This window comes from Ptychodera flava, chromosome 2 (assembly GCF_041260155.1).
Source record: "Ptychodera flava strain L36383 chromosome 2, AS_Pfla_20210202, whole genome shotgun sequence".
Taxonomy (NCBI): Eukaryota; Metazoa; Hemichordata; class Enteropneusta; family Ptychoderidae; genus Ptychodera; species Ptychodera flava.
The window spans coordinates 892,481-911,432 of NC_091929.1; the positions used below are offsets into that span (position 1 = coordinate 892,481).

At 38.3% G+C, this 18,952-nt stretch overlaps 1 protein-coding gene across 4 annotated transcripts in view; it reads right to left on the reverse strand.

Moving 5' to 3' along the window:
• LOC139151178 (tubulin--tyrosine ligase-like protein 12) overlaps window positions 1-18,952 on the reverse strand; it is an 86,285-nt gene that overhangs the window by 13,887 nt on the left and 53,446 nt on the right. For all 4 annotated transcript variants that reach the window (XM_070723799.1, XM_070723775.1, XM_070723791.1 and 1 more), the window contains exon 9: window positions 2,642-2,793. In XM_070723799.1, coding sequence (XP_070579900.1) covers window positions 2,642-2,793 — 152 coding nt within the window. The remainder of the gene's footprint in view (window positions 1-2,641; window positions 2,794-18,952) is intronic.

The window sequence follows — 18,952 nt, forward strand, 5'->3', positions numbered from 1 at the left end:
TGAAAGATTGCTGTGCTTCAATGGAACAAATGCTGTCAGTTTGATATTCATGGTAAGAATTAACAGCTGATATGATCATGGCATCAATTCCAGTCTAAACAATAATCACACAGTTATCTTTCAATTTATGAGTTTTCTAGAATTTGACATTTGTAGAAAGAATGGGGTGGTAACGATGAAATCTTTACTTCCCTATCATACTGACATCCAGTTATCATATCAGTTTTTTACAATGTATTCAGCAGTGAAATATCTGAAAAAGCAATTATTTATAATGTTAAAATCAACAGTATTTTGACATTGGCATTTTTTTCCATTTATTAGGGAGCTCTATTCAGATCCAATTTCCATGGAAATGGATTTGGTGACCCCTACTTTTTTTTTCATTTTTGAAATGATACTGTATTATTAAATAACACATTTGCAAAATTTCATGAAAATGACATTACTTTTAATTTTAACGTGAATTTGTTGTACTTGACCTTGATGTATCAAATGAGTTATACTCATACATGTATTGACAGAGCTAGGGGAGCCGTCGTTATTTACGGCTGGGGGAGGTCGGAGGAATGTGAGGGGGTCACTTAAAAAATTGAAAGCTACAAGGGAGGGTTGCTCAAAATGCGGAGAGAAAGAAGGGGTGAGGGTTACTCACTGTTTGGTGCAAAATAAATTGAAACACCTCTAAGATTGCACCATTTCACATATCAATTTCTCAAAATTTTCAATGCTAGAGGGGGACATTCCCCTCTCGCCCTCTCCCCCTTGGGCTGTTCTAACAGTTCTACTTTAAGGTGGTTGGAAAGGCTAGAGTGTCAGTTATAAATTTCAACAAAACTATTAAAATATGAAAGTAGTCAACATTCTCTGTGGAATAAAAAAAACTAGACATTTGGGCACAAAGGCATTGCAGAGTTATAGCCTGTTAAAACTTCTGAAAAACTGACCAAATAAGAAAAAGTTGGGGAGTCCTCAGTGTATTAACTATGGTAGAGGTTCTCTAGCTTTTAATAAAATGTTTGAAAAGGGAAAGTCATTATTTGCTGTTTTTAGGGAAAGTTTGACAAGGCGGTGCTGGCATTCAGAGTGAGTGACTGCTATTGTAAATGCATTTTAGATTCTTTGAGTGTCAAAGAGGTGTCAAAAGTGAGATTAACAAAAAAAAACTGCTCTATGACTTCAAAAGAGAGGTGCAAATATGGCTTGTTTTCAACATTTTTGACAGAATAACAGTTTTCCTACATAATTGTATACCAATTTAATCCAACTTTGAAATGAGATATGGACATGGAATTTTACAGCCTATAAACATGGTTACAGATAAGATTTGTACGGCACAATTTCCTGTATTTGAAGTACTTTTTGAAAAATCACATTTTGAAATTGAAAGAATTTTTAATAATTTTTTGATATATAAACCCATGTAAAATCATAAAAACAAATTTTATTTACAAATCCTGCCGTACAAATCTTACATTAAATAGTATCAACATATTTATAACTAATTTGTAATATTAATACTATCCAATTATTATTAAATTCAAATATGTAAAAAAAATATGAAAAATTAAATTTCAATATTTACTGGTGTCATATTTCAAAATCATGGCTGCAAATATGCAATTTTTATATTCTTTGGAGAAAATATTAACTAAGGGAGTTATCCTGAAAATTTGAACTAAATATCTTGATTCTAACACTTGAAACTTGACATTAACTCTGAGAAAAGAATTGGTGCAAAAATAGCCTTTCCAACCACCTTAACCCTTTCACCCCCTGTTCCCTGTATACACGTCCAACTTTACCATAGAAAACAATGGATTTGGGACAAACCATGGTGGTGAAAGGGTTAAAGTCTCAAATTGAAAAACACCTCTCTTCTTGCACCAGACTGCACCATTGCACACATCAATTTCTCAAATTTTTCCATGCAAGAGAGGGTACAACCTCCTTTGACTCTTTCCCCCTCAGCCTCCTGTGTGTTTTCTTCCCTGTACTTTCAAATTCTGCCCTGTCAGATATCCTAGTGAAAACCCTGTCATGATACCCATCCAAATTAAACAATACTATATGGTTGGATACTGGTTATAGTGTGAGCTTTTATATCTGTATTTTGTTGTCACTTTGAATTTCATTTTGTTGGTTTTACCTTTTTCAACCGTCATGAGATAACCGATGATAATCTAGCGGGTACACCAGGATATGAAAGGTCTTTACTATTGCTGTATTTTAGTAAATTTTACAATAACATGTCTTGATATTTAACTTTTTTAAATGGGGGAGGGGGGGTCAGTCAAAATTTCTGTGTCAGAGAGGGGGGGGGTTACTCAAATTCATCAGGGTTGGCAGGGGGTTACTCAAAATTTCATAGTTTCCGATGAAATTCCTCAGACCCTGGGCTGTAAATAATGACGGCTCCCTGGAGTCCAATGGATGGCAAAACTCAGCAAAGGTGATGTTGCTGCTTAATTACTCCAGTACAAAGTGGTTCACACCATTCTCATTTTAGGTTCTTTTGTTTTAAAATCTTCCAAACTAACTATCTTTTTACAAGTGAAAATGACTTTAATCAGCTTCTTAATCTTATCCAAGTTCCTGTGTAGTAAGGAAATGGTAAGGTCTGTAGACTGTCTTCACTTACTTATATGCAAACCTCAGTGAAAAATTCCTGTGTAAAAATAACTTGACTGGTTTCACTGATGCCAGGAACACTGTATAACATAGATCCATTTTCACTTGTCCAACATTATCTCTATAGAACAGAACAGGGTCTGAGATGTATTCGCAGGCAATCTGTAACAAGATAAATAGAAAATTAATATAATAAAAAGTCAACAGACTTGATACAAAGAACATATGCAATTATAGTCATCTTTATGGTACACACAAAATAATTTAGCTGAAATCAACCTCACAACATCACTTGCTGCTTTCCTCGATGTTTTAACCCTTAACTATCTAAACACTCTGGAAATTCAGTGCATACCTAAAATATAACAGCTATTATAAATATCTCCTGGAATTTATGAATATCTTCATATCAACTTACTGTAATCAATAAAGGTACAGTCTAGGAAAATCATGGTTGTGGAGATTTGTAACGAATGACAAGATTTATATCCCACTTGAAATATTGTGACTCATCAATTGTGACATACATAGAACCAGATATGAACTGAAAATGCTCACGTGTTTCATTATATATTGCACTTACGTGTAAATTTTAACCTTTGCCACATGTTTGCAACTTCATTGAAAGTATTATGATCAAAGTAATGAACAATAATCACCGCTGATTAGGTCATGAAGTATACAAATATGTAATTAGCTGAAATAAAAATATTAAAGTTCTTTTACTGCTGTCATTGTATCACCACTTTATATAGAAAGTGTAATTACCTTTGGCCAAGTCCTTCAAGCCATATATGCCGAGCTGTGAAAGCTCATTAGACATGCAAATTATAAATTAGCTGACATGAAAATGTGAAATGACTTTTGATATTGTTTTAACCTGGTATAATCATCAATGTACGTAGCATGTTTTGCTAACTTTGATCAAGTAAATCCCAGTATATATCCGTAATTAGAAAAGATCATTGAATATGCAAATTAGGAATTGGCTTGAGTAAAAATGCTTAATGATTTTCACTAATGTTGTATCATGGTATCTGCAATATATGTAGCAAGTTTTGTCAACTTTGGTCAAGTTGATTCAGATATATATCTCTAATTAGGAAAGTTGATTTAATATGCAAATTAGGAATTGGCCGAAGAGAAAATGCTTAATGACTTTCAATAATATTGTATTATAGTGTCTTAAATGTAGGCAACACTTAACATTTATGGGAATGTTGCATAATTAGGAGCGTAACCTCTGACCCTATACGTCACTTTCACTCCTGGCCGCCAGTGGGTTGACAGTGCCCAGCGTGTCGTTCTTCCATTATTTCAATGAATCATGAATCCGGCTGAACAACAACTCGTGGACTTAGGTATTACTCCTCCGACTAGACGCCAGTCAAAGAGAGTGAAAAATCAACGAGCTTTCACTGAATTTGTTGCCGATCCAGTCAAGTCAAAACCAAAAGCCCGCGCAAACGTTCCGCGGGGGCCGGAAAGTGAAAATGGCGACACCCAACCCTGGCGCCAAACCAACAACTCGACGCGGACTAATGGAAACCACTCTGAAAGAAAAACTCATCGACGAGAAGTCCAAACTTGAATCAGCCTTACAAAAGATAAAAGAAGAGGCAGAAATAGAGACTTTGAGGCGAGATATAGGGGCGCTGAACACCGAAAAAAATTCATTGCAGGACAAACTTGCAGCCGGCAACGAGCGGAAGTCACCTAACCACAATCCTGCAACTGCTGCTCGCCCCGACCCTGGCCCATATGCCATGACAGACTTGCGCAAAATGGCCGTAGACGAGCAGGAGATCCAGCAACTATTTCAGGCCAGTAGCCCATGGTCTCAGCAGGCATCATCGTTCGGTACAAGTCCGGCGGGGACCTCAGCAGTTGCATCACCGGGACTACAGGTAGGCCTCAGTTGAAGTCAATGAGATTTCACACACGCTGCGATCACGTGCGTCAGGCGGTACTGTGGCCTCACATGTATGTCCGGAGCAGAACATTCACGGGTTCCGCCCGGAAGTACGATAACTTGTCCATGTCCAAATTCATGGAGGGACATTTGGCTATTCTACAATCAAGTAAATTAACCTCCGAAGAGCGTCGGTTTCGTCTGTCACATCTTCATGCGTTAATGAAAGACGCGAATATCTTTCCGTGGGATGCTATTCTGTAATACCATGCTGCATTGCTCACCGTTAAGGAGTTCGTCATAATGTTATGGGAGAGTGACTTTTTTGATCTCAGAGATCAGTACTTGCCCAGAATTGGCGAAGTCAAACATGACCGCAAGTCCACTGGTCCCACCAGCAAGAAGAAGAATGACAGCATTGGTGTACCAATACAATAAATGCGACCTCAAAGATGGCGAGTAGAGCATCAAACATTATTGTGAGGCGTGCGACAAGCTACGTAGCCTAGCCGCACATCCCAAAATAGATTGTTCATGGAAAGACAAGGCGTACAGCGAAAATGAAGCAGGCTCTGGAAAGAAAGCCAGCGAGGTACCTAAATCCAAACCATGTAGCCCGAGTCAGCCACTAACTGTTGATCAGAAAAATCAGAATGACGGATTCTATCACAATGACTCTGGGCATCGGGTGGACGTATCTGTTAATCTAAGTAATACCACAAACCCATGTAATCTCGACGAGTCATGTAACTTTGGTTTTACTACTGATAATCATCACTCTTGTTTTTCCAATTCTGTAAATAATGTTTCAACACCCTCTTATGATTATGTTTATCATAACAATCGCTCAGAGTTTCCCACAATTCCCAATACTGCATGTGAAGCGCACTGCTCTGCTCTTACCGACCCCGGGCATGGTAATTTTCACAGTAAAACAATTACGGGTTTGGGTAGACACAACAATGCATCATGTACTCTTTCACATCACTAAGGTGACCACGAACAGCATCCCGACAGAAGGGGTGTAACACAGAGCGTCTTTGACACTGCGCCTCATGCTTGTGGTGAGGTATGCGCCGATATTCAGCATATTCGCGACACAGTCGATGTACCTAAACAATACTCTGATATCCACTCCGAGTGGGACGCGTGTAACCCACTCGCCCAGACGGGCAGCACAATCCCTGCGCAGTGTTACAACGACACTGAGACGTACACTCGTGATACACGGCTGCCACATGATACCCTAGACTCTTGGCAGTGCGACAGTGGCACTGAACAGGACGACTGCAACACACATACACGGTGCGATACTGATTCTTTATTTATATATTTTTCCGCAGGGCAATTGTGGCCCTGGCCAGGATTTTTGTGACACACTTTCGACATGTTTTCATGACCTGTCTTCGCAGTGCGATAGCGGCACTGAACAGGATGATTGCGATACACAGGCGTATTGCACTGAAGTACCCGTACCTTCTGATACCCTTGAGCCAAACTCTTGTCACAGAGCTCAACGTGACAGCCATTTTGAGAAAACTTATCTTGACACATTTGAGCGCCCATGTGACACCACAGGACACGTTACTGTACCACCAGTGCTAAGTGATCGCAGCGTGGATGATTCTATGATATTTGCACAGCGTAATACCGACATTGAGCTGATAACGAGTAACAGCCTCGCTAACAATGATGGTTGTGAGTATTGGCCCCCGAATCACCTCTTAATTTTACGGCGATTTTGGACATGCACAAAAAGGTTACTGATTCAGGTAGCCCCAACTATATAGGAGCTAAAATCCCTGTCCCGTCAAATTTAACAATCCCCATTTGGCGCACAGAGCTTCAACATTATTACGACAGACAGGTGTGTGAATTCCTAGAATATGGCTGGCCTATAAATTATACGTTAGACACAATTCCACTCGGTTCTAATAAAAATCACAGTTCAGCACTGAATTTTCCATCTCATGTTGATAAATGGATCAACAAAGAAGTCGGGGCCGGGGCATTACTTGGGCCATTCCTGTCGAATCCCTTACCCATCCCGCTTGTCACCTCGCCATTACAAACAGTTGACAAAAGAGGTAGTCCTGACAGGAGGGTTGTGTGCGATCTTAGTTTTCCTCCTAATTGCTCTGTGAACGATGGCATTCCAAAAGGGGAGTATTTGGGTGAGGCTGTCGAGCTGCACTATCCATCTATCGATAATTTGGTTGACATTATTTTGAACAAGGGGAGGGGCTGTCTCCTATTTAAGAGAGATTTGAGCAGGGCTTATCGACAAATTCCCGTTGACCCCAACGACTACAGGTACTTGGGATACACTTGGCGGGGTCTTCTTTTTCTCGATCTGGCTCTCCCCTTCGGCTTACGCACAGCAGCCCTAGCCTGTCAGCGCACAACCAATGCCATCAATTATATATACAATCAGCGTGGTTATGAATGTGTTAATTACATTGACGACTTTGGGGGCGCGGAAACCCAAGAAAGAGGGATGACGCCTTTCTTGCCCTCGGTAATTTACTATCCGAATTGGGTGTAAACGAGTCTGTTCAAAAGGCAGTTCCCCCTACCACCAGCCTGGTTTTTTTAGGCATACTGATAAATACGTTGACCATGACTCTAGAAGTCACACCTGATCGCCTACATGATATAGAAGTAGAGTTAGGTCAATGGGGAAACAAGAGGAGAGCAACCAGAAAGGAAATTCAGTCACTCATTGGTAAACTGTCATTTGCTGCAAAATGTGTCAAACCTGGTTGTGCTCTTCTCAACCGGATGTTAGATTTACTGAGATCACTAAAACGTTCCTCACGCCATGCATACCTAAACCGTGAATTCCATGCAGATGTGCTGTGGTGGGCCCGTTTTATGAGGGTATATAATGGGGTCACTGATATGATCAACCCAGCACATTGGAGTCGCCCTGATGATATTTTCTCGTCCGATGCCTGCCTAACAGGTTGTGGCGGCTGCACAAGTGCTCACTATTTCCATGCAGAATTCCCCAGTAGCATCTTGAATCTCGATTTACATATTAATGCCCTGGAATTGCTTGCTGTTACAGTGGCCACTAAGGTGTGGGTAAATGAGTGGGATGGCAGAAAAATTGAAGTGTATTGCGACAATGAGGCCACAGTCACCATGATATATAAAGGGCGAACCAGAGATAGATTCATGGCGTGCTGTCTCAGAGAGTTGTATTTCATTTCTGCCACCTGTTGCTTTGAGATAAGGGCAGTCCACCTCGCCGGCTCTTGCAATAGAGTGGCAGACGGTCTAAGTAGATGGCACTTGGGCTCAAAATATCATCAAGAGTGCCAACCAGCAATAGCTGACATGACGGTCACGGCAGTAAACGATGACCACTTTCAATTTGTTAATGATTGGTAATCCTTTCATTACAGGTGTCCGCCAAAAAATTATCTCCCAGTTAGACAAAGACCTATCAGCATCACAACAGGCCGCCTTATCTGAAGGTTCACGTCGCAACTTGAGTTCACAAGTGAAAGGCTTTCTTTTGTTTTGCAAGTTTTTCAAGTTTATTCAGTGCCAGCCTCTGTTCAAACCATTTGTCGTTTTCTCCAATTCCTAGCAAGGTCTGTCACTTCCACTGGAACACTTCGCAATTACCTTATGCAATTAGATTTTTACACAGAATTCATGGCATGCCTCCTGAGGCATGTGATAGCTATGTAGTTTCACTTACTATCAAAGGCTTGAGTCGAGGCACTTTGTGCTCTCCCCGTCAGAAATTGCCTGTCACCCCCACCATTTTATTGCAAATTTTACAGTTTCTTGATTTGTCAAAGGCAACGGATGCCACTATTTGGGCAGCCATTTTAATTGGTTTCTTTTCCTTTTTTCGTAAATCTAACCTGGTCCCAAAGTCAAGATTTACCTTTGACCCAAACAAACACTTATGCAGAGGCAAGATTGTTGTAAGTGATTACGGCCTCATTATCGTTGTTACTTGGTCCAAGACCATTCAGTTTTATGAGCGTTTGTTAACCATTCCGATTGCCAGTGTCCCAGGGTCACCTTTGTGCCCTGTCAAAGCTTATCGACACATGTGTTCCTTAGTGCCTGCACCGCCAATCAGCCCTGCCTTTGTCATCCCCATGGGCTCCTCCCTCCTTCCTCTCACTCATTCCTCATTCATCTCATCTTTCTAACGGTTGCTGTTAGCAGCTGGCTTCTCTGCTAGTGCTTACACTGGCCACAGCTTACGCAGAGGTGGTGCCAGCTTCGCCTTTTCATGCGGAGTCCCTGGTGAGTTGATCAAGCTACAGGGCGATTGGCGGTCCAGCGCATATTTGCGTTATCTTAGCATTCCATTTAAGACAAGATTTTCCGTCACCTTCTGTATGAGTCAACATTTAGCTCAGGTCTGAATCTGGCACCTATAGTATTTACTGAGTCAGTTTTGTTGGTTTGGCGGTATTTGGCTTTGCAAGAGCCTTTGCATTCAGTTGTTCCAGCATTAAACTTACCTCCAGGCTCTTGCCTTACCCGCCAAACCCTGTGTCAGTGTCATTTCTCTCTTTGAGCGAATAATTTAGGCAACACTTAACATTTATGGGAATGTTGCATAATTAGGAGCGTAACCTCTGACCCCTACACGTCACTTTCGCTCCTGGCCGCCAGTGGGTTGACAGTGCCCAGCGTGTCGTTCTTCCACCCACCGTCCCTCCCATTGAGCTAGCATTGTTATTGCATTGTAATTTACTTGTATGTTACTAGCAATGTAATTTGTTTCCTTATGATCACCTTTATTGTGACTTGTTGGCTTTGCAAGAGCCTTTGCATTCAGTTGTTCCAGCATTAAACTTACCTCCAGCTCTTGCCTTACCCGCCAAACCCTGTGTCAGTGTCATTCTCTCTTTGAGCGAATAATTTACATAGCAAGTTTCATCAATTTTGATCAAGTCAATTCAGATAAATATCCCTAATTATGAAAATTCATTTAATATGCAAATTAGGAATTGGCTGAAGTAAAAATGTCTTTTGATTTTCAATAATATTATATCACAGTATCTTTGATGTATATAGCAAGTTTCAACAACTACAATCATGTTAATTCAGATATATATTCCTAATTTGGAAAGTTTATTAAATATGCAAATTGGGAATTGGCTGAAGTAAAAATGTTTAATGACTTTCAAAGATGTTGTATCATAGTAGCTTCAATACATGTAGCAAGTTTCATCAAGTCCAGTCAATTTAAATGTATATCCCTAATTAGCAAAGTTCATTAAATATGTAAATTAGGAATTGGCTGCAGTTAAAACGCTTAATGACTTTCAATAATGTTAAATCATAGTATCTTTAATATACATACCAAGTTTGGTCGATTTTGATCAAGTCAAATCAGACATATATCACTAATTAGGAAAGTTCATTAAATATGCAAATTAGCAACTCTCTTTCATGTCACCCCTTAATGATTCCTACTGCTCATATATCTTGGTGTGATCAACATTTGTAGCAAATCTCACAAAATTGTGTGTAGTCGTTTTTAATGTATATCCGTTTTTTCTAAAATCATTAATTATGCAAATGAGCAAAAAGTATGCAAGCCACACCCACCAAAAACTAATCAGTTCTCGCCATTTGCTAACTGAATCTATGTACCAGATTTGATTCTGGTCTGATAAGCCGTTTTTGAGATATCGGACCAACAGACAGACAGACAGACAGACAGACAGACAGACAGACAGACAGACAGACAGACAGACATCTATGCGACATATGCTCACGTGTGTAAACGCGTGAGCAAAAATGGAACAATTTTCATCATTGAATGGTGCATTGATATATTTAAACAAGGGTTATGCGGTTTATCAATTTTTTTATGCGAAATTTTCCTAAAATTGTATTTCCTGTGCAAAACATGATATTTCAACAATTATACATCCAAAAGTTGTAAAGTTGAAAATAATTCCTGTTCACTTTCAGTCAAGTGATGACTATGCTGTCTGTGATGTCATCGACGAGTTACCATTGAATCCTATGGAGTGCACAATGTTCGATATACAAGGCATGTAATAAGTGTATTTCAATACGCGTTTGTACACATGGGTTTGTTTGTGATCTCTTGGGTGTGCTGAGTCAGTAGAACACCGTGCATGCTTTTTATTCCTCCGGAGAATCATTGCATATAAATTTGAGAAATTTGCCTTTTATACAAAAATTGCTATGTGGGCTTGAGACATACATGTACCAAACTGGTGTATTTAAAGGGCCTATGACATGATTTCCAAAGTTTTTATTTTTTCCCTTCAAAAACTCAGCTAGGGGACCTGTCTATGGATTGCATATTGTGTCAGTTCAGAAAGATGTGCGCGAAGGGCGAAATTTGACTCCTTTTTCATGCCTGGTGATCAGGGGGCCTCTTCGCACCCGAGCCAGGCAGCGGTATTTGCATATTGACCAACAGGTACAATTGACGTCATTTGTACCACGCCATTGTCAAGAAATATATGTATTAACAAGACCACAATCAAAGTCAGCTATATAAACAGTACTCATAGACGCCTAGTAAACACCTGCAAGGAAGCCACACTGACTGTCCAGCTGCAGGGACTTATCAAGTTGCTTCCAGCGAGGACAGTGTTGACCAGATATCAGAAAGTGATTACGAGGGGAATTAGTTTGAAGGCGCATAGGCAACCCAAGGCATCCTGGACGAGTGGTTCCAAATCAGAGTCAGATTCTGACTATGAAGAACAAAGCGCAATTGGACAAAGCAATAGAATGCTCGGGACAGATTTGAAAGTACGATGAGGCTACGTTTCATTTCTTTGTATCAGTCGCAGTTTGAACTTTTCACGGTTGAATTTATTTAATAATCAAAGTGAGACTTGAGTGGACACCGTGGGTCATCAGTGTATTAGGGAGATGTGTAGATATTTCATGGATAGTGTTTGACCATTGCACATTAAATAAGGAATTGTGTGTTAACACAAATTGCCAACAGTGTCTATGGGGTTATTTGCAGGGTCAAGATGTACTTGGATACATACATTATACACGATAGCAGCTGCAGTCAACTCAATATGACCTGCATATGTAGCTAAACCTGGTTCATGTCTGCTCATATAGTGTGCATATTCCTCTTTCGTTTGGATATGCAACCTTGCACATTCAACTTTGATTACATCTTCATAATCATCCCAATGTGTAGTTAAATAATCAATAACACCAAGTCTGATTTGTATGTGGTAATCTTCAGTATTGTAGATCCCATAACTTATAGCACGATATAGACAATTGCCATCACCTCTGATTGAGACAATCTCATATTGGCTTTTTGGGGAAGACCTTCGGCTCTCCATGTATAATTTCTTTGCAAGGTTTGATGCTTTTTGACTTTTCTTTTTTGTTTTCATATTTGTCAGTGTACTTCTAAAATGTCAAGTTCAATTAAATATATAATGCACATAAATATTAAATGTTTATTGTCACTGCCTTCGCTATCAATGATAGTTCAAAATACGTGCATAGGTGCACTATGAAAAGCTCAGTATTTCTAGAAAGTATTCAGAAGGTACTGTTATTGGATATTTCAGAAGAGTACTTTCAGAATGTGCTTTGGAATACAATTCAGAATAATATTCAGACACTCACTATGTGAGATAATATTCTGTATATTCTAGAACTAACAAGCTCTGCTTGTTAGTATGTATTGTCAATGTCACTGTTGGATGTTGTTGTCAAATGTCTGTGTATTAAGTGTGTGTATTCTGATTTATTTTGGCTCTTTTTTTAATTAGCAGCTGCAGTAAAGACACAGTGAATACCAGTACTGCAAAAGAAAGAAAAATATGTCAGAGATAGGTTGTCTAGCTATGATTCACTAAAATGATTTAAATTTCATATTAAATATTTTGATTTTACATTCAATGCACATTATGCATTTCCTCTGCGAACAACATTCTCCCAATAGCCACTTAAAACTGAAATCAGATGCGATTCTTGATCAGCGTCATTATTCTAATTCAGCACAGATTTGTGCAATTCTGACAGATAAATCCAATAGGAAACTAATACACCATTATCAGTTGATGTTTCAATTGCAGCTGGACTGCACAAAATTCACAATCTTTGTACAAAGTACCAACTATGTTATCATCACCACAAATGTATGCATCTGAAATATCATCAGAATAATTTGCAAATTGTTCAAAAATTTTAGAACACTGCTAAACAAATATGGACTAAAGAAATAAAAAAATACACACTAAAGATGGGCTAAATTATTGAAATGAAATAACATACCAGTAATAAATATGCATGTGTTGAAACAAACTGTGGACTACACTTCATTTTTCAACATTTTAAACTGAAATGTTTAGCCATAATTTGAACGCCACACTATGACACAGAGGGGTAATTTTAAAATTCGTTTTACAACCGAATGAAATTCATCGACCGTCATATCTTGAACACAGAAATGCCTTGCTATATTGTGAATATTTCCGGTGGCGATAGCCCACTGTCCGTGCACCGCTGTACAATGGTCGGAAAGAAAAATGCGCCAGTTACATTTTGCAACACATGGGTTATAAACGTTGATAATTGTTGTTTATTTAGAAGTGTTAAATGTCTTTACATATTCTTTGCCCCACTTCCGCACGCTCGTATTTCTCTTGATATTGCGTTTACTGAGAAAATTTACCTCATGGCCCCTATCGACATGCCGAAGGGCATGAAAACGCTTCCGCCAATCATAGCAACGATTACGTCTTACGATATCTTGTACTATGTAATGTCGAATGTATTGGAAAGCATGCGGAATGAACGCTCAATCTGATTGGGCATAAGAGACGCCATTGTGTTTAACGCGTGGTCTGCAAGTTCTATCGAGACATTTTGGCAAGTTTCACGATATCAGTGAAAATACAAGATATAGTAATTTACTAAAGTGAAACCAGGAGGGTCATTTGTTTTCAGACTCGGTATATTAAAATGAAAATATATCCTAGTTTGAACCATGATGTAAACACCACATTTCGCTTACTCCGCTATGTCCGTGACGGCACAACCTTACAGGGGCCCCCGACTCGTACTCCACAAAAGTTACGATGCCCCAAAACAACCAAAAATTCTCGCAAAGCGGGGTTGAACTTTCAGTTTCCACTATAAGAATCATTTCAATCGAAGTGTGGTAGAATCAGGGGAACGGTTGTTTTTAATGCACGCCCAAGCCCCAATTGTAAAACAATGGCGTCGTCATCACGCGACTAACATGTTTCAAATGAACTCCCTGAATATTGAAAACACTATTACAGTCGATCGCTCGTAAATTTAGATACTCTTTTTAAACTAGACCATAATTAGGGCCCATACTGTATACTCGATGTGTGGTGAGATGTTGCCACACGTTTTAACACGACTTATCAGTTTTAACACGACTTATTAGTGACGTGCTTTGGATAACCTTCGAGGCCGTTTCTTTCTGCACACAGCTTCTCACAATCTCACCTCTCATTCACTTACAGTTATTATCGGTACACGCAAAGTTAACACATGCTCTAAATACGGATACAAAAATAAACCTCTTACCGAATGTCGTACTGGCTCCACTGGTGTGACTGTAGATAGACGTAGCAGGAACTGAATCTCGTAGCGACACACAGAAAGTATATTTGTGGAGGGACTGTGGGCTTCAATGCACGAGGTTGAAAGGCCAACGATGCTGAAGTTGGACTCAGTTTCGGATTCGGTTTCGGATTCGAATAACTGAGAATAGTTTTATATGATTTATCCTCCAGAATTGGAGATTAAAGAAACTACAGAAATGGCCTTTTCTGCTTCATATCTGGACATTTTACTTGAATTTGACTCTAATGGTCACCTTTCTACTAGGCTATATGACAAGAGAGATGATTTTAACTTTAGTATCATCAATTTTCCACACCTCATAAGTAATATTCCACTCTCACCAGCTTATGGGGTATACATTTCCCAGCTTATTCGATATGCTAGAGCATGCAGTTCATATGGTGATTTTGTAAAGAGACATGGCCATCTCTCTTACAAACTGTTAAATCAAGGTTACACCAGAGCAAGACTTGTCTCTACATTCAAACGTTTTTTGGCAGGTATCGCAAGCTGGTAGATAAATACAATATCTCTCTTCATCAAATGATCACTGATGGCATCGGTGACATTGGGCCTTAGTTAGTGACCACTACCTATCTGACTTATAGATTGATATATGGCGGGTGCCACATGTGGGGCAGGATGCGCTTACCATTTTCGAAACACCTGACATCACTTCTTGGTCTTCTGGCCAGAGGTCCATATATCTTTCTTTCATGAATGTGACTTTGTTTTTGTACCGTCTATTTACTGTCTGTTCTGTGCTGTTTTGTGTCTATGTTTACAACTATTGTCTTCCGAATTCCGACCTACTGTCATTGGATTATGGAATGGTATGTTTGCGATTATTATATTTCAAGCTTATGTATTATTTTTTTGAAGAATATAATAACTACTGATACACAAGGAGATATTTTAACTAGATGAAATTACTGCACAAATAGCATGTATTTTATCACATAAATGTAGCATGTATTTCATGACATAAATGTTTCATATATAATCATAATTTATAAAGTTTAAAAAATCAAAACATTTAGGAACTGTAATGCATGACTACACAAGACAAAACTGCTGAAAAATCAGTCAAAAGTTACAACTTATGAGCTGTCGATCTCAATTATGGGCATTATGCAGTTCAGACTATTCAAGCTAACAGTACTACGCACAATTCAAAGAAATGCATTCAATGCTATCTTTATTACGCAACATATTAACTGATAGTTTAGTCCGAGAGTTTAGTATGGTACATTCAAAATGCAATTTATGTAAAACAACATCAATCAAAACATCAAATTAATACAACATATTAACATTAAACCATGTGACACACATTGTGACATATAAAATGATTAAAGTATGTTTTTGTAAATATGTGTTTCCTTGCTCGACACTTCCTTTAAATTTTAAATTAGAGTCCTTTGAAGCTTTCTGTAATTTATATTTTTTAACCATTTTACTTGTGAATATATGCACACAATTTATGCCATGAAATATATGCATTGTTTTATTGTGATCTTATTTTCACTTTGTCTAGTGTGATTAGATATTATTTTAGCTGAAAAAAGGTCCAGGGAAAGTAAGGAAAATCCAGTATTCCACAGTGTAACAATTGGCTGAAAATATAAAATTTCTTTCAGTCTCTCGAATCCGAAACCGAATCCGAAACTGAATCCGAAACCGTGTCTAACTTCAGCATCGTGAAAGGCCTTACTGGTTCTGACCACTAGATCATAAAATAATGAGCAATTAATTAATAAGCCACACCCACCAAAATCTAATCAGATCTAAGTCTCATCATGATAATACCAAATACCAAATTGCATGACATTGGAACTTAGGGTTCTTAAGTTATGAGTGGAACAAAATCTGTCTACGGACGGACGGACGGACGGACAGACGGACAGACGGACGGACAGACGGACACACACACAGACATTGTGGCGACAAAGGACACCTTTGGTGCTTAGCACCACGGTGTCCAAAAAGTGGAGCAAACCCACGCCTGAGTATTTCGATTCAATGCATGGCATGTTGTAGCTGCAGTACAGTACACTCAGTGTGTAGTTTTCCGACGACCTCAGTTTTCGGACATTCAATCACATGCTGTTCGTCAGACTCACTTCGCTCCGTAATGATAGCGTTTTACAAGTTGTGTGACCTCATATTAAGTGAAGTGATACTGCTGTCCTGTTTTGGATAGTTTGTTTAGTAGAAGCTATTTCGGGCTATACAAATTTGGCGAAGCCAGACCATGCGATAAAAGGTGCCGAAAGCAACACACAGAGACAGCCCATGTCCGGTAGGTAAGCGCCAAACATGTTGGAATATGGTTATGTCGTCTAATAAACGTAACTAATTATCACGAAATATTTACATTCAGTTTTTTAAACACATCGAAAATGAAAATTTGGGTTTTGAAGTTTCAAATTATCAACATTTAGCCCCTACTCACTTTCCAAATACGACGTCTGATTACTGCGGTAGCAGTCCGATTACTACGCTCTCAACCCGGGGTAAAAAATTTTGCAACTTGACCCCCTAAATACCACTTCCGTCGTGTTAACACTTTGACGATAAACACAAAAGGTATGGTAATAAGAATTCATAGTGGCCGTCATTTATGAAACGGGTTTGGTTGGGCGAAATTCACTACCCTTTCCGAAAACTATCACTCTGATCTAAATCTAAAAATCTGAATCTAAACATAGGGCCAAAGTCCTGAAGCTACTATAGACATGGATACAAAATTAAGTATTTCCTGACTGTATGAAATTATCTCACTAAGGTCATCCTAGGGACACGTAAACCAAATATTAAAGCTGTCTGACCAGCGGTTTTGAAAAAACAAGCGACTCAACAGTTGACAGAGCTCTGCTGTGTTATGTAGAGAATAACCTTTGTGACACATGTATTGATGAAGAAGGTGGATATCTTTGATAGCTCATTTCAGGATGGCCTGACCAAAATGGAAAAAAATTCCGTAAAATACAGATTTGCATATTTCATCAGACTATATTAGTCTATAATAGCAAATAAACGAGAGTATTTACATTCTAATTAAAGTAAACAAGACTTGCTTAAATCAAGATTTACGTCATAATAAAACAGCATATCTGTCAGGTTATAAAGAATCTTGAGCTGGTTATAATCTTTTAATATCAGTATTTTCATCCTATTAACCAAGCACATTTTAACTTTCAAATTAACATTGTAAGTAAGTTCTGTTGAATAAGTTGAGACTGTATGTACTCAGAGAAAGCACACTGAAGAGACAAATGTTTGTAACTTAAGAAGTTCAAGGTCATCAAAAGCATTATAAGGAATCATGTTACACTTTCATTGCACTGTTTACACAGATTGCATAATTGCTATAAATAGCACGAGGAATCTTACAGCTCAGCTTTACCATAAAAAACCCTATCACTTTGACCACTCTTTTAATTGACCACTCTATTTTTTTCCTCAAAAAGTAATCTTATTTTATCCTTACCAAGTCAACCATAAATGAAAATTAGAACTTTCTCTATCTCTATTTATTTGACCACCCTATCATGACAAACTATTATGAGCAATTTCTTTTAGATAACATAAATGGTGGTTCAGAATATATCAAAGTTGGGATTCAGGAAAGTTGCCTTTACATGTTTTAATCCTCCAAGATGGTAAGCATTTCACTATGAACTGTCAAAAAAAGTTGAACTTTCTGATAATTCCACACTAAAATTATTTGGCTTTGATGATTTCCTAATTAATTCAATTATTTAAAATCATATTAATTATTTTTCTGGGTGAATTGATAGGGTTTATACAGTACAAGAATTACATACAATGTAAGTCAAATTTTGACCAAAAATGACAAAAAAATTCCTTAAAAATACACATTTGCATATTTCATCACAATTTGAACAAATCTAAGTTGGGTTATCCTTAGGGACCTGTATACCAAATAACAAAGCTGTCTGCCCAGCGGTTATGAAGAAGATTTTTTACCAAAAACACCTTTTTTGGCATTAATTTGCCTATTTTCAACAATATCAAAAAATTAAAAAAAATAGTTTCTCAAAATCATATTTTTCATCTACACAACAAATATCAAATCAGTAAGGACTGCGGTTCTCAAGATATTTGAGTGGACGGACGCCTCACAAACGGACATACATACATACATACATACATACATACATACATACATACATACATACATACATACATACATACATACATACATACAGACTGACGCCGGACGCGGACGGATACCCATCCCAATAGCTTCTATAGACTATAGTCTATAGTAGCTAAAAACTGCTAACAATTAAGAGCTGGAATGTTACTGATTACATTCAATATCTACAGAGAGATACAATTTAAGTTGGTACTTATCAAATCACATCATCAGGCCCATGACCAGTAATTTACTTCCAAGTTTGCTACCCGTAGTTCAAGTGAAAAATAGTGTGGACCTTTGAGTTTGATACCTGTATTCATGCTTGTTTGGTTTGAGCTTGCATTGGAAATTTTTTGGCAAAAATCATTGTCTGCTTGAGTCAAAATGCAGACTGCTGTGAAATATGGCAGTAGCATTCTGTGATATATGGACTTATCAGTTTTAATGTTATGAGGCTTTAAAAATATGAAAATTGTAGCAATGAGCATGAAATTCTGCAAATATACACTGGGGGTGATATTTTATCAATAACTTTGATGGACTTGCCCACACGAAAAATTTATGGACTTGCCCACACGAAAAATTTATCTACTCAATGACATTCATGTAATACCCCGGTACCTATCAAGAGG